This window comes from Ictalurus punctatus, chromosome 17, assembly GCF_001660625.3.
Source record: "Ictalurus punctatus breed USDA103 chromosome 17, Coco_2.0, whole genome shotgun sequence".
NCBI lineage: Eukaryota > Metazoa > Chordata > Actinopteri > Siluriformes > Ictaluridae > Ictalurus > Ictalurus punctatus.
The window spans coordinates 6,408,684-6,432,517 of record NC_030432.2 but is presented as its reverse complement, the minus strand read 5'-3'; the positions used below and the strand labels follow the sequence as shown (position 1 = coordinate 6,432,517).

Genomic DNA, 23,834 nt, shown 5'->3' with positions numbered 1-23,834 from the left:
TCACTTCTGAACAATCAGAATATAATTATACATATTATTATGTGATTGTATTTTACATATACTGTAATCCATAAAACGAATAGTTTTTGCATGAAAATACAGAACTGATGTATTTAGATCGTAGATCCAGCCTCTCCTTGGGCAGTTCTTCTTTTACTGCAAAAGGCTCTGTGTGAGAGTGTGTATGTGTGTGTGTGTAGTATCCACGTCACTGCCAATGGTGGAGGAGGGCCAGGCCCCTTTCTCCTCTTCAGGGATTAAACACATTGAAAAGAACTCTTTGTGTCAGTGGAGCTGGAATGCCTGTTGAGCCTAGTGTCTTTGGGAAACAAACAGCCAAAGTCAACGGAACATTTCCGCAAGAGCCTACTCGAATACGGCACTCCCAGAATGCCCCACTGCCCCATGCCCCTAATTAAGGGAACAAGGGAAAGACTGACTCCTCAGGAACTTCCATTAGCAGAATCCCAGCCAAGAGTGTATTAGTCAGGCTTTTCCTTTATGCATCATTCATGGAAAGGCAAAAGCCAGTATTATCAGAATATGTGAAAAATCACTGCGTTGGACATCTCAAACTCTAAGCTAACGAGATTTGGTGCTTTCTTTTGTATTGATAGCATGAATGGTAGTTCTTTTTATTTGCAAAGTGTTTTTTGTCAAAATAGTTAATCTCTCAGTGGTTTGGATAAGCCCATAGCAATCATTGGTACAGAAATTGAATTATACCCTTCCTTAAGCTTCTAAATGTTTTTAGACTTTGGCTGATCTACTTTACACCCCTGGTGACCAGTACTCTCCTTTTTGTGGATGTGACATGATTGACATCTGAAGTGACGCCTTTGAGAAAGCACCTTAGAAATGACATTTGTCCATTCTTTTAGTCCAAAAAGCCTTTTGCCCAAGTCTGGCTTCACAGGAAACAGCCTGCTTGTCCATGCCCTATACAGGAAGTCTACATATAGATACGCCAAGCTCCTGCTTTCCTGTTTGTTTATTTATTTATTTACGCTTTTTTTCTTCTTCTTCTTCTTCTGTTCAAACGGTTTTCATATGATGTTGTTCATATGATGATGTCTTTCAAGTACTGTGCTGTTCCTATGACTCTGTAGTTATGAAGCATATTGGAATCTCATTGGAGACTTGACATGATGCCAGAAGTTAGGGAATCCCCTCAGTTATCTATCTGTGTATTGTTGTACACAAGATATGATTTAGACAGTTGTTTGTTGAGAATACCCGTTAAATATTAGAATGAAATTGAGGATCAATTTGGGTTTTGCAATAATCATTGGGTCTGATCTGTGAAGCTGAATACTTATTTTCTGTAAAAAAAAAAAAAAAAAGCTAATAAATAACTGGCATCTCAGTTAATTTACCATCTCACTTGCAATCAAGAATGTTGCACATGAATATGAATTATTGCCTCAACCAACCAAAAGAGAATTTAAATTTTGCATAAGAATGATATTTGTATCCTTTTTCCTACTCACTTTTTCTTTTCTTTTTTTTTTTTTTTAAACCTCTTTGCATTCTTTCTACCCAGTTTATTGTCTTCTTTTGTTGCCAGTGTCCCATAATGGAAGCTCATACAGTATATTTACCTGGAATTTAAACAAACATGTATATAGGACTCTTTGATGGAACTTCTTTGACCAAAGGTGTCTGAGGTCTGCACAGTCCACAGCCAACTTCCTTCTTCTTCTTCTTCTTGGGATGAAGCTCTGTCTTTAAAAACGCAATAAACATCAGTGAGGGGAGGACACAAGAGATTCCGTTAAGCTTTATAAAACAGCATCAGGTCTTCTTACAAGCATAATACTATTTTATTGTGTGACTTAGAGATAAAGTCATACATTTAAAATCTATATCCTGAACTGATAAATTTCTGTAAAGCTGCTTTGGGACAATGTCCATTGTTAAAAGTGCTACACAAATAGAATTGAATTGAATTGAACTTAAAAGCACTGAAGCAGAACATACACAGAAATGCATGTGTGCAAAAACATCTCATGTCATGGGTTTTTGAAATATATAAGCTCTGTTTAAACAAAACAAAACAAAAAAAATCAAGAATTTTGCTTATTCCCCATAAGGGGTTTTTGTATGTCATCCAAAATGTATTACATAACTTGAATGCACAATCTGGTGCCTGCACATTGCTTTGCTAGGCACAGTCGCTAACATACCCATTTTCCCCTTCAGCAGTTCTGTCACATAGTTGTGGAGTGGTCTAAAATGGAGAATGCACTTAACTGCCCACATGTTTCCCTGGGTACCAATGTGGCTATAATCATACACTCACAGAAATGTCAAGTATGTCTCTTCTGCCCCTCAATATCCTGGCTACACGTGGTGCACTGCATAATTCAGATTCCTCCCACTGAACAAATCTTCTGAAGCTTGGCATATCCAAATAAGAAACAAAGGCCTTAGGCAACGTTTTTCCCTATATAGCCAGTTTGAAACATGGGCTGTGCGTAGTTCTTCTGTTTCGTTAAGCCGTGACGAACTGATTTTGTGATGTTTTCCATTTTGATGCACATTTATATGTCATGTCATGTCATTTACCTGTATTATTGTGATTACCACTTTACTACATTATCTACAATTAACCAGCAATGAAAATGAGCCGGAGAAAGGAGTATGTGTGCGCTGTACTCACCACCAGGTGGAGGTCTTGGATTAGACAGCTGCAAAAGAATGATTAAAAACAGAACAAAATACTCTCTAAATACTCCCTCTCAATCCTTAAACCTAGCTGAATTTCCACTGATGGATAATCAGCAGGCTATTATGAGACTACTGCAACAACAATCATTAAAAGCATCTCTTCTATATTTCCATTCCCTGATCACTCCCAGTGTACCATCTCCAAGGGAAAATTCCATTAACTAGGCAGCAGGAGTACACTGAAGTCACTCAATCACTGTAGGACTGTCTAATGCTCTCAGCATGGTTTAAACCACTGCTGACTATTATGAAGCAGGGGATCAAGTGGTAATATATCCACATTCTTAGCAGTGTTGTGACTTCTTCTTTCCTCCAGAAGAGTCCCTGCTCTCCTTTCAGTCCATGTGGCTGCTGCTCAGATCAACTGGCTCCTGTAAAACCCCCTTCCAACACCTAATTTAATTCAGCTCACCAACTGATTTATTATCAGCCTAGAGGAGCTGAACCAGGTGTGTTAGAGGATTGCATGGGGTCTGTAGGACTGGGATTGAGAATCGCCTCTAGGATTGACAAAGGAACCTTAAACATTATACAACATTAAGAAGTGCTGAAACAAAAATTGCATGAAACAACAACAGCAACTTTTCACTATAATTGATTAATAGTTTTATGTTGGTACAATTAACATATTGCATTAAAAACGTGCAATCTGTAGCTATATCTATTCGGTAGGGGAGGTAAAACATTCACGAATCCCCTCAGTGTCATCATGTATCATCATCACATTTCAAGCTTTGCATATGTCTTACACATGGCCAAAATAAGAAACATTATGCTGTTCTTAAGCTTTCTTCTGAATAGGAGAATGTAAATACTGCCTTATGTGGCCTTTTCCCATGTGGAAAGGAGTGATAGTGCCTCTATTTTGTAGTCTCTACTGTTTATCAGCATATACTATAGCCATTAAGTGGCAAGCTGCACATTTCGAAAATTCTATGCCACTATGTATATCACAGAGTGTGCATCAGAGACTATATTATAGACTCATATACCACAGCGCTGTTGAATTTCAATTCTAACAGTTGATTCATTTTCTATTGCACTTACTCTGACAGTATGCTACTTGCAACCAAATCACAGGTTTATATTAATGTGCTTGTTGTAATATGTTTCTATAATAACACCCTGAACAATGCAGTGTGGCAGACACTCCACATAAACAGACTAAAAAACATGTATAATTGTTGATATGATAAAGCTTTCTTTGAGGAGAAGTTTATTTAGCATTTTTGGATGGAGTCTCCAGGAGGTAAAAACTGTAACAGTATTATTTCCAACACGGGAAAGTCTTCAAGAAAGTCGGATTTGTGGTTTCTCTGTAACATAACAAGCTGCGTTTATTTTTCTCATTAACTTAGAGAGAGAGAGAGAGAGAGACAGAGAGAGAGAGAGAGAAAAGCTGGTGAGGGAGTGACAATTTACATTTTATAGCCAGAACTAGCTAACAATATTAAACATAACTATAAACTGATTTTTAAAAAAAGTATAACACATCATTATTTCATAAATAAACATTTGTTAGTGTTGGAACATTGCTGAGGAATAAAACACTTTAGGAAATGCTGTTATTAGAAGAGTCTTCAGGATAGTAACACCTGCCTGTCATTGAATACATTACATTACTACTTACATACAACATACGGTTGCCTTACAATAAAAATAGGATACTAGCTTTTAATAGCTGTGCACAAATAGCCATTAATGAAAATAACCATTCCCAATTCTAGTCAAAGTGTTGACCCTCATGATAAGTGATTTTCAAACAAGAAAATCTTTATAAGAATGTTCAAACAGTGTAAATTCCAACAGTGGCACTATTCTTCTACTGTCAATTATCTTCATTGTTCTGTCAACATCATCAAATCCAGCTAGACTGTATTTTCATGGGCGCATCATAACACGGCTAGCTACTTTCTATATCTACTGTCTGAATGTCCAATGTATAATTGTGTAAATCAAGGGAGCTCGATGCTACCACTGATACCTGTGGTCAGTGATTATCTTGACCTTTCTAAAGGCCTGGAGTTAGCATTTTCCTTATGAAATGTTCCTTTTTATTGGACATCTGAATGTGATGGTTGACTCAACTGTTGGTGGTTTATCAAACATGTACAACCGTCTGTCTTGAAGTCTTTATCGATAGGTGAACTAGCTTAACTGTATCTACCCAGACAACATAAGACAAAAATCTTGATGGGGTAATGTTCTTTTTGGCATTGGAAAAGTTACAACTCTTTGTTACCAAATGAAACTTACTATAATATTTGTAGGGATTATATACAAGCATGACAATTCTATGGAAAGAAAGAAAGAAAGAAAGAAACAAACAAACAAAAACACCCCAAGATATGTCATTTTCAGTCCCTAGGAATTCTTTGGCTTTTTTAGGCCTAGAAGACCCTGAAGATTCTCCTTTTGATAAAAAAAAAAACAAAAAACAAAAAACACCCCTCATTTAAATAGGAAAGCAATTTTGGTCTTCACATTTTGCTCGAGATCAGGAAAGAAGCTGTCCAGATGCTCAATATTCTCAGGCACTGAAAGAAAGGATGCATATTTGGCATATGCGCAGTCCACATTGTTATGGACAGTGCATGTCATTGACTGTCTTGTTTGTGTCCCTACTGTGATGTGGCTTTATACCAGAGTGACATGTTTAGTTCTTTCTCAATGCATACACTCACTACCAAGACAATAGATCTGTCCAGCACTTGCGACAAGTCTCTGTATGCATACGAGTAAATAACGGCAAGCGTTAAGGCTGTTTCTGGAAAAGGAAATGCTCATCCTTCAGATGTTCTTTGTGAGGTTTAGAACAAAGCTATTGTGGAGATTCTGGGGAGGTAGGGACCATATGCACTGATAATAAGCACTGATGATCATGTGGTCATGAATGGGCTCTGGAGTGAGATCAAACCCAGCCTGTTTGGAAGAATCTGGCTACAATAGTGTCTGATTGTATGAACTCCTATGACCCATATACAGTGGCTTCATTGTTTCTCTGCAGTTTTGCACATTTTCCATGTTTAAGCTTGAGCTTCAGAAGTTCCCATTTGCTTACCATCATCCTCAGCCTTTTCTCTTTCTCCTCTACTGTTTTTGACCTGCTCTCTAGCGACTGTTATCAGGGCTTTGGCTGGCGGGCTGGAATGCAGGCTCCGGCTCACTGAAGCATGTACAGGCAGGTCTGCACTGCAAAGTCTGCTCTTCTATGCTCCGAAAGGAGAGTAGTCTGACAAATGGATTATAATGCACTTAGTTTGAGTCTTAGTTTGCTGTAGGATGGTTAGGGACACACTTGGCTAAAGGACTACCAATAAGATATGGTTACATTGCATTTCTGGACTGCTGGTGAAAGGTAAACACAATTTTTGCTTCAAATAAAGAATATTGCATATAGCCACTATTTATTTGTTAAAAATAATACACAGTAAATAATCTTCTTTAACAAAGAATTTGTGACCTTGACGTAGTACATTAAGATGCACACATTTTCATGTTGTTGTGTAAAAGTCTTCTGTGACTTAAGTAGTGGTTTTAATATATTTTATTTTGTTGACTATTTACTAATTGTTCTATAACTTTTATTATCCTCTAACAAATGTACAATGTGATGACTAGTTTATTTGTGATTTCCAATTCAACATGACACATGTCTCATTAACCAGCTATTTGTTTTATAACAAAAATTTTGAAAATTACTTAAATAACAGGGATGACATTTGTAACAGTAACTGTATTAAAATCCATGCAGCTTGAGTTTCACTTATGAATTCACCACAAGTTCTTTTTCAGGTAAATTTTTCCTCCAGATTACAGAATTACAGCCAGCTCTCTATATATGTCATGGACAAATATAGCCATTTCTGAATCTGCCTTTGTTTTTGTCTGCTCTGGTTAAAAGAAAAATCAGAGCCAGGATTATGAGTAAGTCAGGAGGAATTCCAGGGGAGGGTAGCATGTATGCTAGAGTGTGCCAGGTCTCAGTAGAGCTCAGCTTAGAGCAGGAGAATGATACTACATTTTATATGATTGGTGAAATTTGAAGCATCACTGTGTAAAGATTGTTTCATTAATTTATTCGGGAGCCACCACAGTGCTTGACTCTCCGTTTTACACTACTGATAACTGTGTTAAAATTGACAAACTTCTATCTTAAGTGGGGGGCATTACTTTGTATTATTGTATTGTACATTAATTGGGGCAACTGTGGCTCAGTTGGTAGAGCGGGTTGTCCTCTAATCGTAGGGTTGGTGGTTCGATTCCTGGCCCACATGACTCCACATGCTGAAGTGTCCTTGGGCAAGACACTGAACCCCAAGTTGCTCCCAATGACAAGCTAGTGCCTTGCAGGGCAGCTCTGCTACCATTTGTGTGTGAGTGTATAGGTGTGTGAGTGAATGGGTGAATGAGAACCAGTGTTAAGCGCTTTGTAGAACCGCTAAGATTAAAAAAGCGCTATATAAGTGCAGACCAGTTACCATTTGTATATAAGAAATGGCACTTTCAGAAACACAGCACATATGACTGAACTGCCTATAAGAACAATCAAACAGGGAGCTGGTGACCCTTCATAATGCAAGAATACATAGTAATGAAAATTCAGGGATGTGTTCTGTGTATCACTTTTGCTCAAACAAAACAGAAGGGTTGCAAATTTCTCAAGGCTGTCTTTTGTGTCCCACAGGATGCTCAAATATTAGGGGGAGTAACAAATAACACAGAAGACATGGACCGTGTGAATAGAAATGTGGCCGATCATGGCCGACAAACGCATCAGGTGCTGCAGGTGAGACTGAGATTATTTAAAACATTGTCATGTGTATATTTTAGTTCCATTATATTGCTGTTGACTTTAATATAAAAGATGAACAATGGTGTCCTTATAAGCAGCTATAACACTATATAAAACTATAAACATTAATTCAATTCGATTTTAGTTTTTATAGTGTTTTTAACAGTAGACATTGTCATAAAGCAGCTTTACAGGAATCTGGATGTAGATTTAGATCCCTAATGAGCAAGCCAGAGGTGACAGTGGCAAGGACAATCTCCCTGAGAGGACATGAGAAAGAAACATTGAATGGAACCAGCCTCAAGAGGGAACCCATCATCTTCTGAGTGATACCAGATAGTGGAATTATACATTATTACAGCATACAGCTACAGACGAATAAACTGTCTTAATCATTGTTAAAGCATTATCAGATAGAGAATTGAGCCTGTGTAGAGCTAAATGAACATGTAAACCATCTCCACTAGTTTAAACGTAAAGGAAGGATGAGAATAATGGCAACACAATGCACCATGCAGATATGAAGTACCTCACCAGTACAGAGTGAGAATGAAATCATGATTCTACGTGATGTTTCAATCCACAGTATGTCCAAAGAAAGGAATTTCAACACATTTCTCAGCCAAGGAAAGCCATGGAATTCCATCAATAGACATTTAATATAATTCAATTTAAAAACTACAATCATTACATAATATTACATTTCTTAGCAGGGTTGCAGATCAAGAGATATATATAAAAAAAAGAGGTGTGAGGGAACATTACATCTGGCATATTATCAGGACACAACATCTTGCGCAAGCATCCCCAGTAAAATAACAAAGCTTCAGGACAATGATGTCACTGCAAGATAACAAAAAAGACAAGCTTCAGCTTTTCCATCACACTGTTACCATGACAACTACAGCTTACTCAACTTCAGATTTCCAGCTCTTTTTTTCCAGCTCATGAGGCACAGCAGAAGGGGGAAAAACACTGCATCCTCACAGCCACTGATTCTGAAATGAAATCTCAATTTACAAGCCATTGAGGATCCTTTAATGCATGCAATTACTAATATGTAGCTGTAACATTTACATTAGAAATTACAGTCAAACCACCAGGATTTGAGCAACCCACCAGGATTTGCTGAGGCGGATACAGAATTTTCCTCACTGATGGTTCCCATCCCCCTTAAAATGGCGTTTGTGGAGTTTGCTGCACAATGCTCCTCTGTAGCATTTTGTGATGAATTGCGATTAATGCTATTACTAATAATGTCATGCAATTCATAAACCGGATTAAACCAGATTCAGATCCTTATTAAGGTTGACAACTTTCCTTCCACAGAGCACTCCACTGGACCTGATAGAGACAGGGAAGGGGCTTAAGCTTCAAGCAGAACGCCCCCATCTGGTCAGTCTTGGGAGTGGCCGTCTCAGCACAGCCATCACATTGTTGCCCCTACCTGAGGGTCAGTTCTACAGGATGTTGTTTATAATACTTTCAAAATTCTATTGCGTACAAATCGACACCACCAGCCAATAGGTGCTAAACTGTGTTTTTGAGGTACAAGAACTCTGAATGATGTCCTCAGTGATGTACTACTTTGATCATTTTTTATGACAGTTTAGGTCAGGGGTCATTAATTATATTTGACATGCTCCACCTCCACCAATACAACCCCCTCCTCCACAGAATAAAAAAAAAGCCACATATAAAAAATATATTGTATTTTAAAAGGATACTGACATTCATTTATGCTGACACTGATTGGCTTTTTTTTTTTTTAAAAACAATTCTCTACTTACGGTATAATATATTTGCCTTATATTCAGCCACAGAAAAATATCTGGCAGTAAAACAGGGTCTGGCTGCAGACCTACACTGTCTGCCTCTAATAATGTCACATGCCCGCTCTGCCATGCAGGTCAAATATTTTCTGTCAGTAGGGCTTTCGAGTTCATGTCATGTTGCATTATAGCACTGTACAAAAGAGCCATTTTGGAAGGGTTAGTTCTGTATTAACATGCTACACATTCATATACCGTACAAAAGCTTAAAAAGATGTTTCTGTTATATGTTAGCTTTTTTTGGCATGTTAGAAAGTGAAGCAAAGTCGAAAGACTCAGTTCTATCAAATATTCATATAGTTATATAATTATCTCTGTCTGTGTGGGTTTCTCCAGTTTCCTCCCACCTTACAAAAACATGCTAGCATTTGGACTAGTTACACTAAATTGTGTGAATGTGTGAATATATGTGTGCCTTGTGCCCTGAGATTAACTGGAATCCCATCCATGGTGTGTCCCCACCTTAAGCCCAGTGCTCCCAGAATAGGCTCTGGATCCACTGTTACCCTGACCAGGATAAATCCAGTACTGCAAATAAATGGATATTAATTAATATAATAATATAATGTAATAAATGCTAGCACATGCGTGCACACACACACACACACACACACACACACACACACACACACACACACACTTCACCCTTTTTACAGGATGCGCTGGGCATGAGTAAACTCACCATTTGATGATGATCCCAGGTATAGATCATTATAAAATTTTCTTTATAAAAACAAGTGTGTGAATATTCTATTAATTATACAAATGCAAATGATATCACATAATATCCATATACCCAGAATTAGAGCACAGCCACTGGAAACATCAAAATTACCCTATCTTCATCCTGTCAGTATTCTCCTGCCTCCAGCTCCAGACTGAAAGGCTAATAACACAGCAAGTCATGATAAGCATTATAGTACCACCAGCCCCATTTGTTCAGCGTCTGCAGCAACAAAAGACCTCGAAAAAACCTTCTCCTGAATAAACCCATTTCATACCTGTCCGTCAAAGTCCATCTGACTGAAACTATCCAGGCTTTTCGTATCACTCCTTTATCTGGCCATCTATAGAAAATGCATGGAATGTTCTGGAACACGTTCACAAGCTTTCATATTAAAATTCACTTTATGTGCTGGGATGTCATCATGACTGTATGTCTTGAGAAAACCTGAAACAGTTGTACTGTTAACGCTACTAATGTTGCTGTTATGCTATAGTGGAATAAATGACGATAACACAAAAAGATGTTATTTCCATGTGCATGATGTGAATGTCCAATATGAAACAGCATAATCTGCTATAAAAGTACAAACTTAAAAAAAAAACAACTTTTAGAGTAGTTTCCCTATTCAAATTATATAATACTTGTAGTTCTGCAACTGTTGTGTATTCTTTAATGCTAGCAAAGATAAAAACAAATACTGTATGGTATTGTACCATACAATCATGTTGTCAGGTTGTTTTTTCCATCTTTAGTTAGGTAATGTAGAAGGAAATAGTGATTCTTCCTAGCCTAAGGCGTTCCACATGTACTTACTTATCTAAATGATAACACTAAAGAAGATTGAGCAGCTCCAGCGATAGAGAGGAATGTGGTTTTTATTCTCCTTGCCAAAGTTGTTCTTTTTAATTCTGGCCTGGAGATGGACCGCCATGCTTTGGTTCCAGTGTTGTCATGTCTCGTAGTGAGCACTTGATTCATTCCCCTTAGAGAACAGGCCGACATTCTTCCTCAGTGTGGTCTTGCATGACACAATACCAGTTTGTGACTAATGTGACTAACTAAAACTAAGGTGTGGAATGGGAGACAGCTTGCCTACTGTGAAACTGTGAACATGTTTAAAGCCCATGCAGATTTTAAGCTTTATAAAGTGACCTGTAAGAATATAAGGACTTATAGGAATAATTTCACTCTAATGGTACATTTGCTAGGTAGCTAATATTGCTATGCTTCAGTAGACAATTTGGAACATTTCAAAATGCTTTTATGTCTTTGACATGATGATCTGTAAGTTTCTGCTTAAATATATACTTTAGCCCAAAAGTCCTGGCATGCTGACCCTTAATCATTATCTGTCTCTTGTCTTTAAGCTCATGTCAGGCTCACTGTTTAAAGAATATTACTGGACTATATATATACTGTATGTGGTCACCCTTCACATGGTCAAATTTTGAAACTGTATATTCTACTATACTGTATATAGTTCTGAAAATCTACTGATGTTCCTAAAGTGAAATATGTTTCCCTTTTATTGTGAACTATATGGCCAAAAGTATGTAGACACCTGAGCCTCACAGCCATGTGTGGGCCTTCTCGAATCTGTTTCCATGAAATTGGAAGCACACAATTGTATAGCATGTCCTTGTATGCTGCAGCATTAAGATTTTCTTTTAGTAGAACTAAGAGGCCAAAACCTGTTACAGCTGTTTCCCGTACAATGCCCATGTGTACAAAGCGAACTCCATGAAGATAGGGTTTGCTATGGTTGGAATGGAAGAACTTGAGTGACCTGCATAGCGCCCTGACTTCAAAGTGCCCAACCTCCTGCACTATTCTGGCTGAATGGGCAAAAATCCTCATAGCCACGATGCATGGTATTGGAATTGGATGTTCAGTACTCAGGTGTCCACATGCTTTTGGCCATATAATGTTTCTCAAGCCTGTTTAACCCCAGAAGTGAAAAGGGAGAAAATTTCATTCGAATATTTAATTCCAGTTCCACTGAAAGATTCGATCTCTACATTTATAACCTTATATATGCATAAAAAAATAACATTCCTGGCAAATTTTAGAGAATGTTATGTTTACAACGGAATATGCGTTTGATTATCACTAATCATTATCACTATTATCAGCATCATCCACCTCAGTTGCCATGCTGAGGTAAAAGTCTCCCATAGCATTTTCATCCATCCATCCATCCATTTTCTACCGCTTACTCCTTATTCAGGGTCACGGGGGAACCTGGAGCCAATCCCAGGGAGCATCGGGCACAAGGCAGGGTACACCCTGGACAGGGTGCCAGTCCATCACAGGGCACAATCACATACACACCCATTCATACACTACGGACACTTTGGACACGCCAATCAGCCTACCATGCATGTCTTTGTACTGGGGGAGGAAACCGGAGTACCCGGGAGGAAACCCGTGCACCACTTTTTATGAATTTTATTACATAATTTAAACATTTAAACAAAATAAAACGACTGATATAATCTGTACAGTGTGTGTAAGTGCTCTTTTCTGTGCTGATTATAATGATGGCACAGGGACATCAGTGACAATTTGACAGCTATTACCTGATTACTAACTACATTTATCAGGCTTATGTCCATTTTGCTATGACCTATAGCTGACCAACAACTTGATCGAGCCATGACATTCATTCCATGACAAAAGCACACTTTATCTAGCAAACTTTTAGACATCTTTAGACACACTGACTGTATTTACTGTTAATAACTAGAGTTAATCTGGCTCCGACATGATCTTTGCAGTCAGACAGCCAAGGCAAGATTAGATAGTAGCCTAAATAAAAACATTTTTCTATATTATTTTGGTAAAAATATATCAATGTTTTCTCAAAGTACTGTAGAGATGTCAAAATATATTATTGCTACATATTATTGTTATATTACTAGTATGCCAAATGGACTAAATATGAAGGTTTTCATCTTAGGGAAGACTACCCTGGGCTATGGAGCCATGGACATCAACATCCAGGGCCCTGGAGTTGCAGCCCAGCACTGTTTCATTGAGAACAAGGCTGGAATAATCACCTTACACCCCTGTGAAAATCAGTGTACCGTGGACGGACTTCCGGTCACTAAGCCTGTACGCCTGTCTCAAGGTATGTCTAAAATGATGTGCAGTCATTTTGAATGTCCAGCTAAATAAAAGTGATTAGATTTATATTATAACCTTGAAGATGTTACACTACATCATCAGATTAGCTGGCCTTGCTAGACACAGATCTGAGGCAGGTGAAAATACAACCTGTAGTGTGTTTGCATCAGGCTGTCATGATTAAGAATAGTTTTTGTTCATAGGATATAATGTCATCAAATTATCCTGGGAAAAAAACAACAACAAAAAAAACAGAAGATTTTGCCAACACAGGTTATTGCTGGTTATGTTGCCTCCAAACAGACAATTGTCAAAGACAGCGCCTCTCATTTTGACAGTTGGATCATTTCCCATACTATACCAATCATATCTCATGTCTGCTATATTGAATAGCAGACATGAGATATGATTGTACAGGATACAGAAATCAGATGACGAGAAGAAGAAACATAAAAGTGAAATTCAGTACATAAACTAGCATTCAGGTACAAACTGAATGTTAATGCAAGGTGATATATTAGGTGTAAGTCTCATGTTCAAATGACAAATGATAAAACCAAGACTCAAACTGTGAATTTAAACAGTTTTAAATTGGGGGAGGGGGGCTCAAGCAATAAAGCACCAGGAAAATCCATTCAGGAAATGCAAGCTTCTGCTGAGTCTTCAAAGCTGCCTAGGTATGTGATATCTACACCTGAAGATCATTATTGTCAGGAAGGTAAGGATTGATTGTTATTACATATGAGTGAACAGCCTGGCAGAAACATCTGAGGGCTTTAGAAATTCAAGCTTTACAGTGAAATCTGAAATCTCTCAGGCTAAAAATGCAGTTTACATTGGATGGACTTCCAAGTATCAGCACCATTTTTGTGTGTGGGAATACGTTTAATTAAACAAGTCTCATGAAATGTATATGTGTGTTTGGATTAGTCCATTGTGCAGGCTCATATTGACTGGGTGGGTTCTCACAAGTCACAAGCAACTTTGCAAGATGTGAAATTTATGGGTTAAATTAAGGACTGGAGAATCTCAATTGTAAATCCCCCCCGTTGGACGTCTGCTAGACGTTATTCAGTAGACTATGATTAGCTATGTTAAAGAGGAAGTAAATTGTGCCTTTCTAGAGAATGTTACATAAGCACTCCAAAGAAATCCCAGTCTGTAAATTTCTCAAGAGCAGTCCATATTTCTTCATATTACTCTGCATGACATTGTTTATTCTCAAAGAATCATGGCATTTTAGGAGATCTGTTTTGCCCATTTATAGGCAAGCAATCACACAATTCCTATAATTACAAGAGTTTTCTTAGGACTCATGTTCTTTTTAGTTTATTCTTATAAGGAAACATGTCTAGCTACAAATGCAAGTTGGGTTTGAAAAATTATGAAATTCATCCATCCATCTTCAACCGCTTACTCCTTTTCAGGGTCACAGGGAACCTGGAGCCTATCCCAGGGAGCATCGGGCACAAGGCGGGGTACACCCTGGACAGGGTGCCAGTCAAAATTATGAAATGTTCTGAAAAATTACTGAAAATACCTTTCAAATGGGCCCTTTTTTCGCAATAAGAAGAAGTACATAGACACAGAGTAAATCATTTCAAGGAAGCCTTACAAACACCAACAGTATTTTCACCTATGCTCAAAACAAAAATACCTCATCTTTGTAAAAAAAAAAAAAAAATTCAAAGATGTGTTTCTTCATGGAAGAATTCAGTCACAGATATCAAGGGTAAAATAGTGTTAACTTATGTTAGGCTTGATGATGAGTAGCTAGATATGTAGTTAATTGAGATCCTGTATATATTACTTCATGTTTATCATACTTCAGTTCATTTCCATTCATTGCTTTACAAAATGATAAAACTGTGGACATGTGAAAATGTTAGTAAAACATCACTGATAGCATCCTTTTGCTAATGTTAGCTAGCTGTATTTCTAGTTCACTGAGAGCTGAGTTAACACTCATAGTAGGAATGATGAGTGTTGTTGCTTGTTCAGTGCAAAGGTGCATCTGTGCTATATGCTACTAGTCGATGAGAAGGAGCGAAGAGACACAAACACTTGAGTTTAAACTTTAAAGATTCTGTCAGATTAGCTTCATTGAGACACTGCAGTTGATATTCTCTGTACAATCAAACTGCAAGACACAGTCAAAAAACTATTTGTTTAGTAAAAAAAATGGCAATGGAAAAGTGCACCTTTAGGATTCTTATTCTTATTTAGGAGACAATTTCTATAGGAATCTTATAGTAATTGGTCCAAAATATGAAATATATATTTTTGTAAATTCAAATTAGAATCCTGTACATGTTTCTTATTGGAATCCTTTAGGATTTTTGACAAGGATTTTCTGAAAAAAAGTGTATTATTCCACCCATACCCATTACCTTCATGTCCCAAATAACGTGAATACATATACACAGGGTAAAATAATTACTGGTAGGCCTTAGAAACACTAGTATTATAATCACCTATGTTCAAAATGGAAAGATTTTTCATCTTTGTCAGCGCTGCTGAGACTAAACTTCAAAGACGTATCCAGAATTATACTTCATTTTTTCCCCTGCATTCATGATAGAAATTATAGTATTTCGCAAATGTGCAAATAATTGTTTTGACTCTATTGTGTAAATACCTAAATAATTAGTCTGTAGTGCAATGACCAAAGTTATAAGCTATATTACCCTATTAGATATTCTGATTTAAAAAATGATATGACAGATGATATGCAAATTATCTTGACGGATTCAGCTAATATGTAAATTAGTCCATGACATCATCTGGTGACTTCTAGAAACTTTTTTTTTAACTACTTTGCCCTGAAAAGACTCGTCAACACTGAGCGGATGTAACGTTACCCTATGTAAAGGCTACTTTTGGCAAATAAATAAACAAACAAATAAATAAATAAATAAATAAAATTTAATAAAATATAACAAAAACAAGAACAAAACAAAAAAAACCCGGAAGTGTGAAAAGGGTCCGTTCTCCGCGCATGCGTGTTGCAACAATGAGCCTCAGTAAGAGTGGGCGGTGCTCAGACTGAAATTTCTCTGCTGATAGACGCTTTAAATCAGGGGGAGTGGAAACACTCTCCCTCCTTCCACATCCCTTCTTCCTGGGATGAGGAAACGAGTTTGCTCCATTGACGGAGACAGCAGCTGTTCACCTCTTACCACTTAGGTCTTTACACAACGCTGTAGAGTATACATACCTGCATGACAGCTAAACCTGTACAGGCTTCCTCAAAGACGCAGCTATTATTAACATTACATCATTTAAGACCACTAAAGATTGCCATACTCCTATCGCGAAACTCAGAAGATTCTGGAAGATTTGCCCGCGTTAGTAAGGAGTTGGGGGAGAATGACGAACCGCTAACAAAGGATTTCCTCCGGGCAGGAGAAAGGCGGAAATCACCGGCTTCACTCCTCTCCTATCGGGAAAACGTGGCTTGTTTTTAAAGGGCCAGCTGCACTGATTCCGGCTCTCTGCACGCTGGAGATCATGTGCATTTAGAAGTAAGTGTGCATGAGGTGAAAACGCTTTCATGTAACACGCATTCACATTTAGTTGGGCTTCAGAGTCGTCTATCATGATCCTTTCCTACACATCTGCAGTGCTGAACTAACTCCAGTTCTCCACGGATTACCTGCTCTTGTTTACTAGCTCTGTTTAATTGATCAACACCACATCTGTGAAGCACGTGATCAAAATATGATTGTTAGAGAGACGCTTATCCTGACATTAGCATAGCAAAATCTTTTTAATCTTAGAGAGTTTTCAAATATCAAAGTGCTTTTTAGTTAGTTTATCGAGATATGAGATTGATGAAGGAGTATGGAAGTTTAGTTGAATGGTCTTCATAGTATTTCGAAATGTTACACTATGCCTGGTCAATATTTAAACAGTTTTGATTAACTTTTTTTTTTTGTGCTGGATTGCAAGACATCCAGTACTTGAGCTGTGCACTTTTGTCCTGTGATTACAATGCTGAGTTAATCACTCCTGCTGAAAAAAAACAAAACCCAAACAAACAATAGAATCCATGACAGAAATTCTAATGGTTTCCACTACAAATACCATTACAAACCATAAGCTAACCATTAAAACTATTATTGTTACCTGTCATTTTAATGGTATCCACTAGCCTTAATACGCCACCAATAGAAGGCAATAAATTACCAGTAGACACCCACAGGAGGGATGATTACAATTCCCATTAAAACCATTACAAGTTCCATGAGGGTTTCTATTGATTTTTATTTTTCAGCAGGGACTACACTGCTGAATTATTTTTTAAGTGTAAACCTACTCTTTAAATGCCTGAATTTAAGAGTAATGAAATACTGTGGTGTGAGTTCAGTTTTAATTCAGCAGTATGTGTTTATTTTTTTAAATCGAGCTTATACTGTGGGACATCATATCAATCATGGGGCAACACAGACCGAGACAGTGATTATAAAGCTGGTCCTAGACTCTGTGGCATGGTGATAGGTCATTTCAGCATGCTCATGGGAACTCGTATACTGTTACAATGCTATTCCTGGTCAGTGTGAGCCACTAACTGTTTTTAACTCCTTGAGGTACAGATGCATACCTTTTCACACATACTATTTTTTTTTTTGTGTTGTAATTAATGGGTCTTAGCATCTGAAACCAAATTTGGCATTTTGCCCAACTGTGACATTTGTATCTATTTGTATGTAGTAGCCACAGAGATTAGCTATCTGTGTGGTAGCCAAATTCTGTGTTTAACGTCATATCTGTGGCTCCTGTGGTAATGTCACCATGTTTTGACCTGACCGCAGGGCTCTGAGACTGTGTGAGGTCTTCAACTTGACATTGTGGCCTCAGCTATAAAGGTTATTGCAGCACACATAAAATTTCTAGTATAAGTCCTAGCTATTAAACTATCCACAATAACCATTGAATACTTTAAATGTGTGAGATGCTAGACATTAATAATAAAAGTAGAACTGAACAAGCGAAATATGATTTGTGTTAAAACGTTGAAATACGGCTGCAGTGATCACTTCTGCCTTCCATAAATACTGGCTGTGGGGTTTTTTTTCTTTTCTTTTTTTTGTGCCATAATATCATTCTATTCCTTTCTCCTCACTTTGTGTATGCTTTTTGACCCTAGAGATCGTGTGATGCTGCATGTATCACAAATGTATGGCAGTTACATTTTTAACATCACTAATACCATTCAACCAATAACAGTCAATTACTATTTGAATCATTATTGTTGGAAGGAGTCTCTTTGTACATTTTTGTCAGAGGTAAAGCTGCAACTAAACTTTCTGACATTGGATGTCTTCATGACGGCGGGCTTTGCAGTTTCTCAGACTTGATGAGCTGCATTTGATTACTTATTTATCTTTTTTGTCTTATCAACTTTGAGAGGAAAAAAATAGAGTCTGGTGAGGGAATGTTTATAGTTGCTATAACACACTATAAAATGATAGCAGGAAATAACTTGTTTTGTTTAATGATGTTCCACAATATTAAACCAAACCGTTAACTCTTAACTGATAAAGTATGTTGTGTCGTTTTTCAATAAATAAAAATCAAACTGCTCAGATAAAAGTGGAATCTATCACTTCAGTGCATAATATTGTTATTGGAAAAGAATCATCTTTGTGGTGGTAACAGGTCACACTACCTTGTCTTGGATTATTTTTCTGTAACAGATTGCGTCATTGTTTTATTCCTTACTTTTTAGTTCAGTATTAACAGAAGTCGTGATGGAACTGTTAGTTAATTGCTTCATGTACCATTGAGAACAGTTGTACTTCCATATAGCTCTTAACATACAGAAATACAGTACTGTGTCTTTGGAACCTGTTTGTTTATTTATTTTTTTAGCTTTGTTTTATGACTTCTATATAGAGATGCACCGATGTATCGGCCAATAAAGGCAATTTTTCCTGCTATGGGCTATCGGCCGATAGTTTAAAAACGTCCCATAATCAGGGCCGATTATATCCTGTCAATCAAAAGAAACACATGAATTCCGTGCTGTGTGTAAAGATGTCTCTTGTGTGGAATGACAAAAAAACTGTAGTTTGTAATCTCTGTAATCTCTGCATCGCTAAAATTTTACACCGGACGCTGCAGCAGTGAAGCGGGAGTTTCAGCGTCGAGTCTAATTTATTCATTTTTTTTGCCAAGCTGCTTGTGCTGAATTAAAACACCAGTACACCGTTCAAAGATTTAAATGAAGATGAGTCGACAAAAAAGTATATACTGCACAGAAAAATATAGTTGTAGAATATAATATTAACCAGTTTGTCAGTGATGAAGTAGAAATGTTTTTGTTTGTGGTGAGTGAATGTGAGACGAACAGGAGGTTTTTTTTAGAATTCAGTCCATGTTAATATGAATTAATAACATTCAATAAGTTAATAAATCTTACTTTAACCTTCTGAATTTAGTTCATGTGTTAATGTTAATTAGAGTAATGTGTTTTCTGTTTGAGATTAGTTACTGTGAAACAACTTGTTCACATGGAGAGAATAAAGTTTTTATTAGAATTTCTTTCAGAATTGTGGAATTATTGTTCATTTAAAAGAAGGAATAATAGACAGAACTATCGGTATCGATCGATATCACTCTGAACAGTCGGTTATCGGTATCGGCTGAGAAATTTAATACCGGCGCATCTCTACTTCTACATTATCAGTACAAAAACATTTTAGATTTCCAAACATTAGTTTTCCTGCACAAAATTGAATGTTACAGAAGAATGTTTGTCAGTAAAGAAAGCAGCGTATTATGTCCGAGACCACTTTTGAGGCAAAAAACATAATGGAGGCTGCTGGGTTTTGCTGAAGGGGGGGAGGGAGGGGGAAGTGCGCTGGTCAGAATCTTCAGAAGAACTGTGGCTGGTTCTGCAAGATGCTCAGTAAAACTTCCCAGCTAATATTGACTTTGTTTCATTTATTACTGTGTTTTACTGTATTTGTTTCTTTGGAATACACATCTTGTATTCTTATGACAAGTTAGTATACTGTTTGCTGAACTTTTGCCAGAAAAGTGCACTTGTGTTTTTTCAATTTCATTTCAGATTTCATGAAGTTGCCAGAATAATTATATTTCTGCATTCCTGGTTGTTCTCGGGAATGATTTAATAAATCGGTCTTCACAGTTTTTAACAGAAATATTTGTCCTAGTTTTGTTGGCTCAGGTCCCAAAGCATAGTTTAACGAGCACAGGCATTAGCAGTAATATACGGAGTATGCTCTGTCTACGAGCGGTTAATATAGAACAAAAAACTCTTTCGTTATTACTAAGGGAGTTCGGTGTGTGTGTGTGATCTGACCATTAAAACATCTGCTCTGATTTCCTTTTGAAGTATCTGCTGCTGGCTGGTTTGCATCCTTTCGAGTCATCAATTGAATTACAAAATGGCTCTTAGTCACAGTTTGTCGGAACGTCATCTACCATTGAAGAATGTTGTTACAGTGGAATTCACTAAAGGCAGTGGACGGAGAAGAGAAAATGTCATCACCAGAGGAAATGCGTCATTTTTGGTTTTCTTCTTGCGCTCCATGTGCAGAATTATGACACAGTTGAATGTTTGTGTATAGAATATTGATGAAATGAAATAAATGCTTTACTGCTTCATAATCAGGGAACCAATTTGTATTGCAAAGTGAAAACCCGTAGTATAGGTAATTATTGCTAATTTGGTATTTTGGAAAGAAATTGCGTTTAGACTACCTGTAAATGTTGTATGTTTTGCTATGTTTGCTGTAATTGGTGCTTTAGAGAGAGGTTGTGTCCACACGTCAAAAGAGCGTGACTCTGCAGGAAGCTGACATAACACACAGCCTTCGTCTGGAACGAAAATATCTGCGGTAAAATGATCCATAATGCCTGGCAGAAGCTTGCTATCTATAAACAAACCCCAGGAAACAGGCGGAATGGTCTATTTATAACTGAGTGGTACCCTTTAGTGAAAAAGTGTATGTGTCCTATAAGTAGTCTGATCGTGGAGAGAAAAATAATAGGGTATATACAACAAATTCATATGAATGCGTAAAATGGATTCATTAATCAATCTGTAGACATATTTAACGTAATTTAGTTGTGCTGTGACTAAGCGGTTGGGGATTTAACGCCGACGCAGTGGTGTGGTTTACAGCCGAGGTCTGAGTGCTTTTGGTTGACAGTAATATATGATCGCATGGGACTGAATCGCTCCTATTGCAGCAGGTATAATTCATGACTCCATTAAGCGCTCTCATTGCTCACATCGTTCACGTCGCTGTCAGTGGTTTAAGAAGAATGTTCCTCAGAATTGTGCTGTGTAAATTCATTGGCAATGGGTATTCCTTTTGCATTGAGGTTAAAAAAAAAAAAAAAAAAAAAAAATCAAAGGCCGTTGGACGTCTTCACATCTGGCCAGCAGTCTGGAGTCTCTTTCGCTCACGATTGCTCACTCATCAGAAATTCAATTTCATACTTTTACCACATGCTTGGAATAATACTTGTAACAGCATTAGTAATAGTTTGAATCATTTCCTTTACTCCAGGAATGCCCAGAAAAAGCCAAAGCCGCCACCTTCTTTTTTTTTTCTTTTCTTCCTCTTTTATTTATTTATTTATTTTAAAACCCAGACATAAATAAAGAGTGCATCTGTGCACATGCTGTTCCATGCCTGAATGAAAGTGTGCTGTTTTTCAGGGTGAGTCCTCGGGGAAGTCATGCAGTAACACAGAACTGTGCTTTTGTTGAGTTTGGTTTATTTTGAAATTGCCAGTTAGACAGGGATTTACTGTTTTATCCTCCTGGCTGATGAGCGCAGTTTGATTCACAGCACACTGCTGTTTTGTTGGCTGTGTTGAATATTGTGTGTGTGTGTGTGTGTGTGTGTGTGTGTGTGTGTGTGTGTGTTGGGGTTCTGTTGAATTCGGTATGGATTGCTGACTCATCCTGCTTTCAGCTGTGACTCGTGAGTGGAGCAGCTTACCTTTGAGGACGCAGTTCTCTCTTAAATGTGTTTGTGTGAAAGTGAACGTTAGTTTTTATCATGTAAAGCAGATGTCGATGCTATTCCTCATGTCGAATACAGTCATATAAACCGTATGTTCCGTACGCTCACTATAACATAATATTTTCAGCATGTAATAATCTGAGTAGAGGCAGTATAGTTAGTCAATACTATTCACCATGATTGTGAAGACAGTTGATAATATGATATGATTAAGATCACAAGTTTTGTATTTTGTACAGTATTTATTGGTGTTTTAAACTCTAATCCACTTGCAGTCGCACTTTATGGAAAGCTACACCCTGAGGGCGTTGGATTTTGGAAAGTTATTTGGCTTGTGAAGCATGACTACAACTCTGTGATTCATATGAACAAGTATCGAGTTCTTTAACTGGGTGCTCACAAATGACATCCTTGAAGTCCTGTATTAGACGTGTAGAGACAGACATCCTAGACCCATGCCTCCCGACACTGAATCCCTCCAAATGTAATAAACAAACCAACGACTAAACCAACTTTTATTGTATTAATAATATTGTTTGTGGTCTCTGAGTCATGAGAACATTGGTACCTGTGTGGTTGTGTACCAGTCAGGGATTTAGATGGAACTAAATGTTCTTCCAACCATCTGGAACAAAAAAGGGCATCTGCCACTGTCTATTCATTGAACATCTGCTTTTTTGTTGGAGAAACTTTCCATAAGATGCCCCCTCCCTCCAGCTTAGAATGCTTCGTCAATGAATTCTCTTCTCCACTGTGTGTATTAATTCAATGCCACATAATAAGATTATGGACACCTCATTTGATACTTTTGTCTCATTTTAAGGAGTTGTAAATGTGCCTAGTAGATGTTATGCATACGAATAGAACAGCACATGATAAAATGTGTGTACTGTGTCCAAATAGAGTGTGTGTGTGTGTGTGTGTGTGTTTCTGAAGGAGCTGTGAGATAAGTAAGTGGTGTAGAAAACAACAGACTGAAACAAGGCTTGTCTTGTCTTATTTTTCTCCTCACTCAGCAAGCCAAGAGGCAGTTTAGAGCCTGACTCTGCAGTGAATGATGGTGCTGAATGTTCACGTACGTCTCTGTCTAACCATGATAAACGTTCCATGCACACAAGACTGCACCTCTCACACTGAAGTGTTAAAACCAACTAACTCCAGTAGGACTTTTAGTGGTGATGACTTGCAAAATGTTTCCACTGTTAAAGGTGCAGTGTGTAATTTTTGTATTTATTTATTTTTTATAAAAAAAAATGTTTCTTGACCTCTTTGTATATATTCACATACTTTCAAATGTGCCTAACAAAATCTGTGCTTCGCAATATCACTAAATATTGTTTGATGTATTTTGGACTTTCTTTTTCATTTCAAGTGTCTGTGTATGTTTTTGTGGCCGGGAAATGTTCCTTTCTCTTAAAAGGCAAATTGCAAGGCATATGAAGTTTCACCAGAGGGGGTGGGGAAAATTGGGGAAATAGAAAAGCTTATCATTGTCTTCATTGTGATGCAGAATTTACTTTGCAGGTAGTAGAAGGCTCCTAAAATGACTGAGTGCCACTTTAATATAATAAATTTCCTGCTGGTTTTGTCTTGTGTAAGAACATCTAGTTCCTGCA

At 37.5% G+C, this 23,834-nt stretch overlaps 1 protein-coding gene across 16 annotated transcripts in view; it reads left to right on the top strand.

Annotated features, from left to right (window-relative positions):
• The window catches only part of phldb1b (pleckstrin homology-like domain, family B, member 1b), a 78,498-nt gene that overhangs the window by 5,123 nt on the left and 49,541 nt on the right, over nucleotides 1–23,834 (top strand). For 3 of the 16 annotated variants that reach the window (XM_047161528.2, XM_047161530.2, XM_047161526.2), the window contains exons 1-4: nucleotides 4,492–6,088; nucleotides 7,418–7,519; nucleotides 8,855–8,978; nucleotides 13,044–13,214. In XM_047161528.2, coding sequence (XP_047017484.1) covers nucleotides 7,460–7,519; nucleotides 8,855–8,978; nucleotides 13,044–13,214 — 355 coding nt within the window. In that variant the 5' untranslated portion in view covers nucleotides 4,492–6,088; nucleotides 7,418–7,459. Of the gene's footprint in view, nucleotides 1–3,910; nucleotides 6,089–7,417; nucleotides 7,520–8,854; nucleotides 8,979–13,043; nucleotides 13,215–14,637; nucleotides 16,735–20,101; nucleotides 23,294–23,834 lie in introns of those variants that run through there. The other 13 variants (XM_053687160.1, XM_047161525.2, XM_047161535.2 and 10 more) reach the window with 10 other exon arrangements.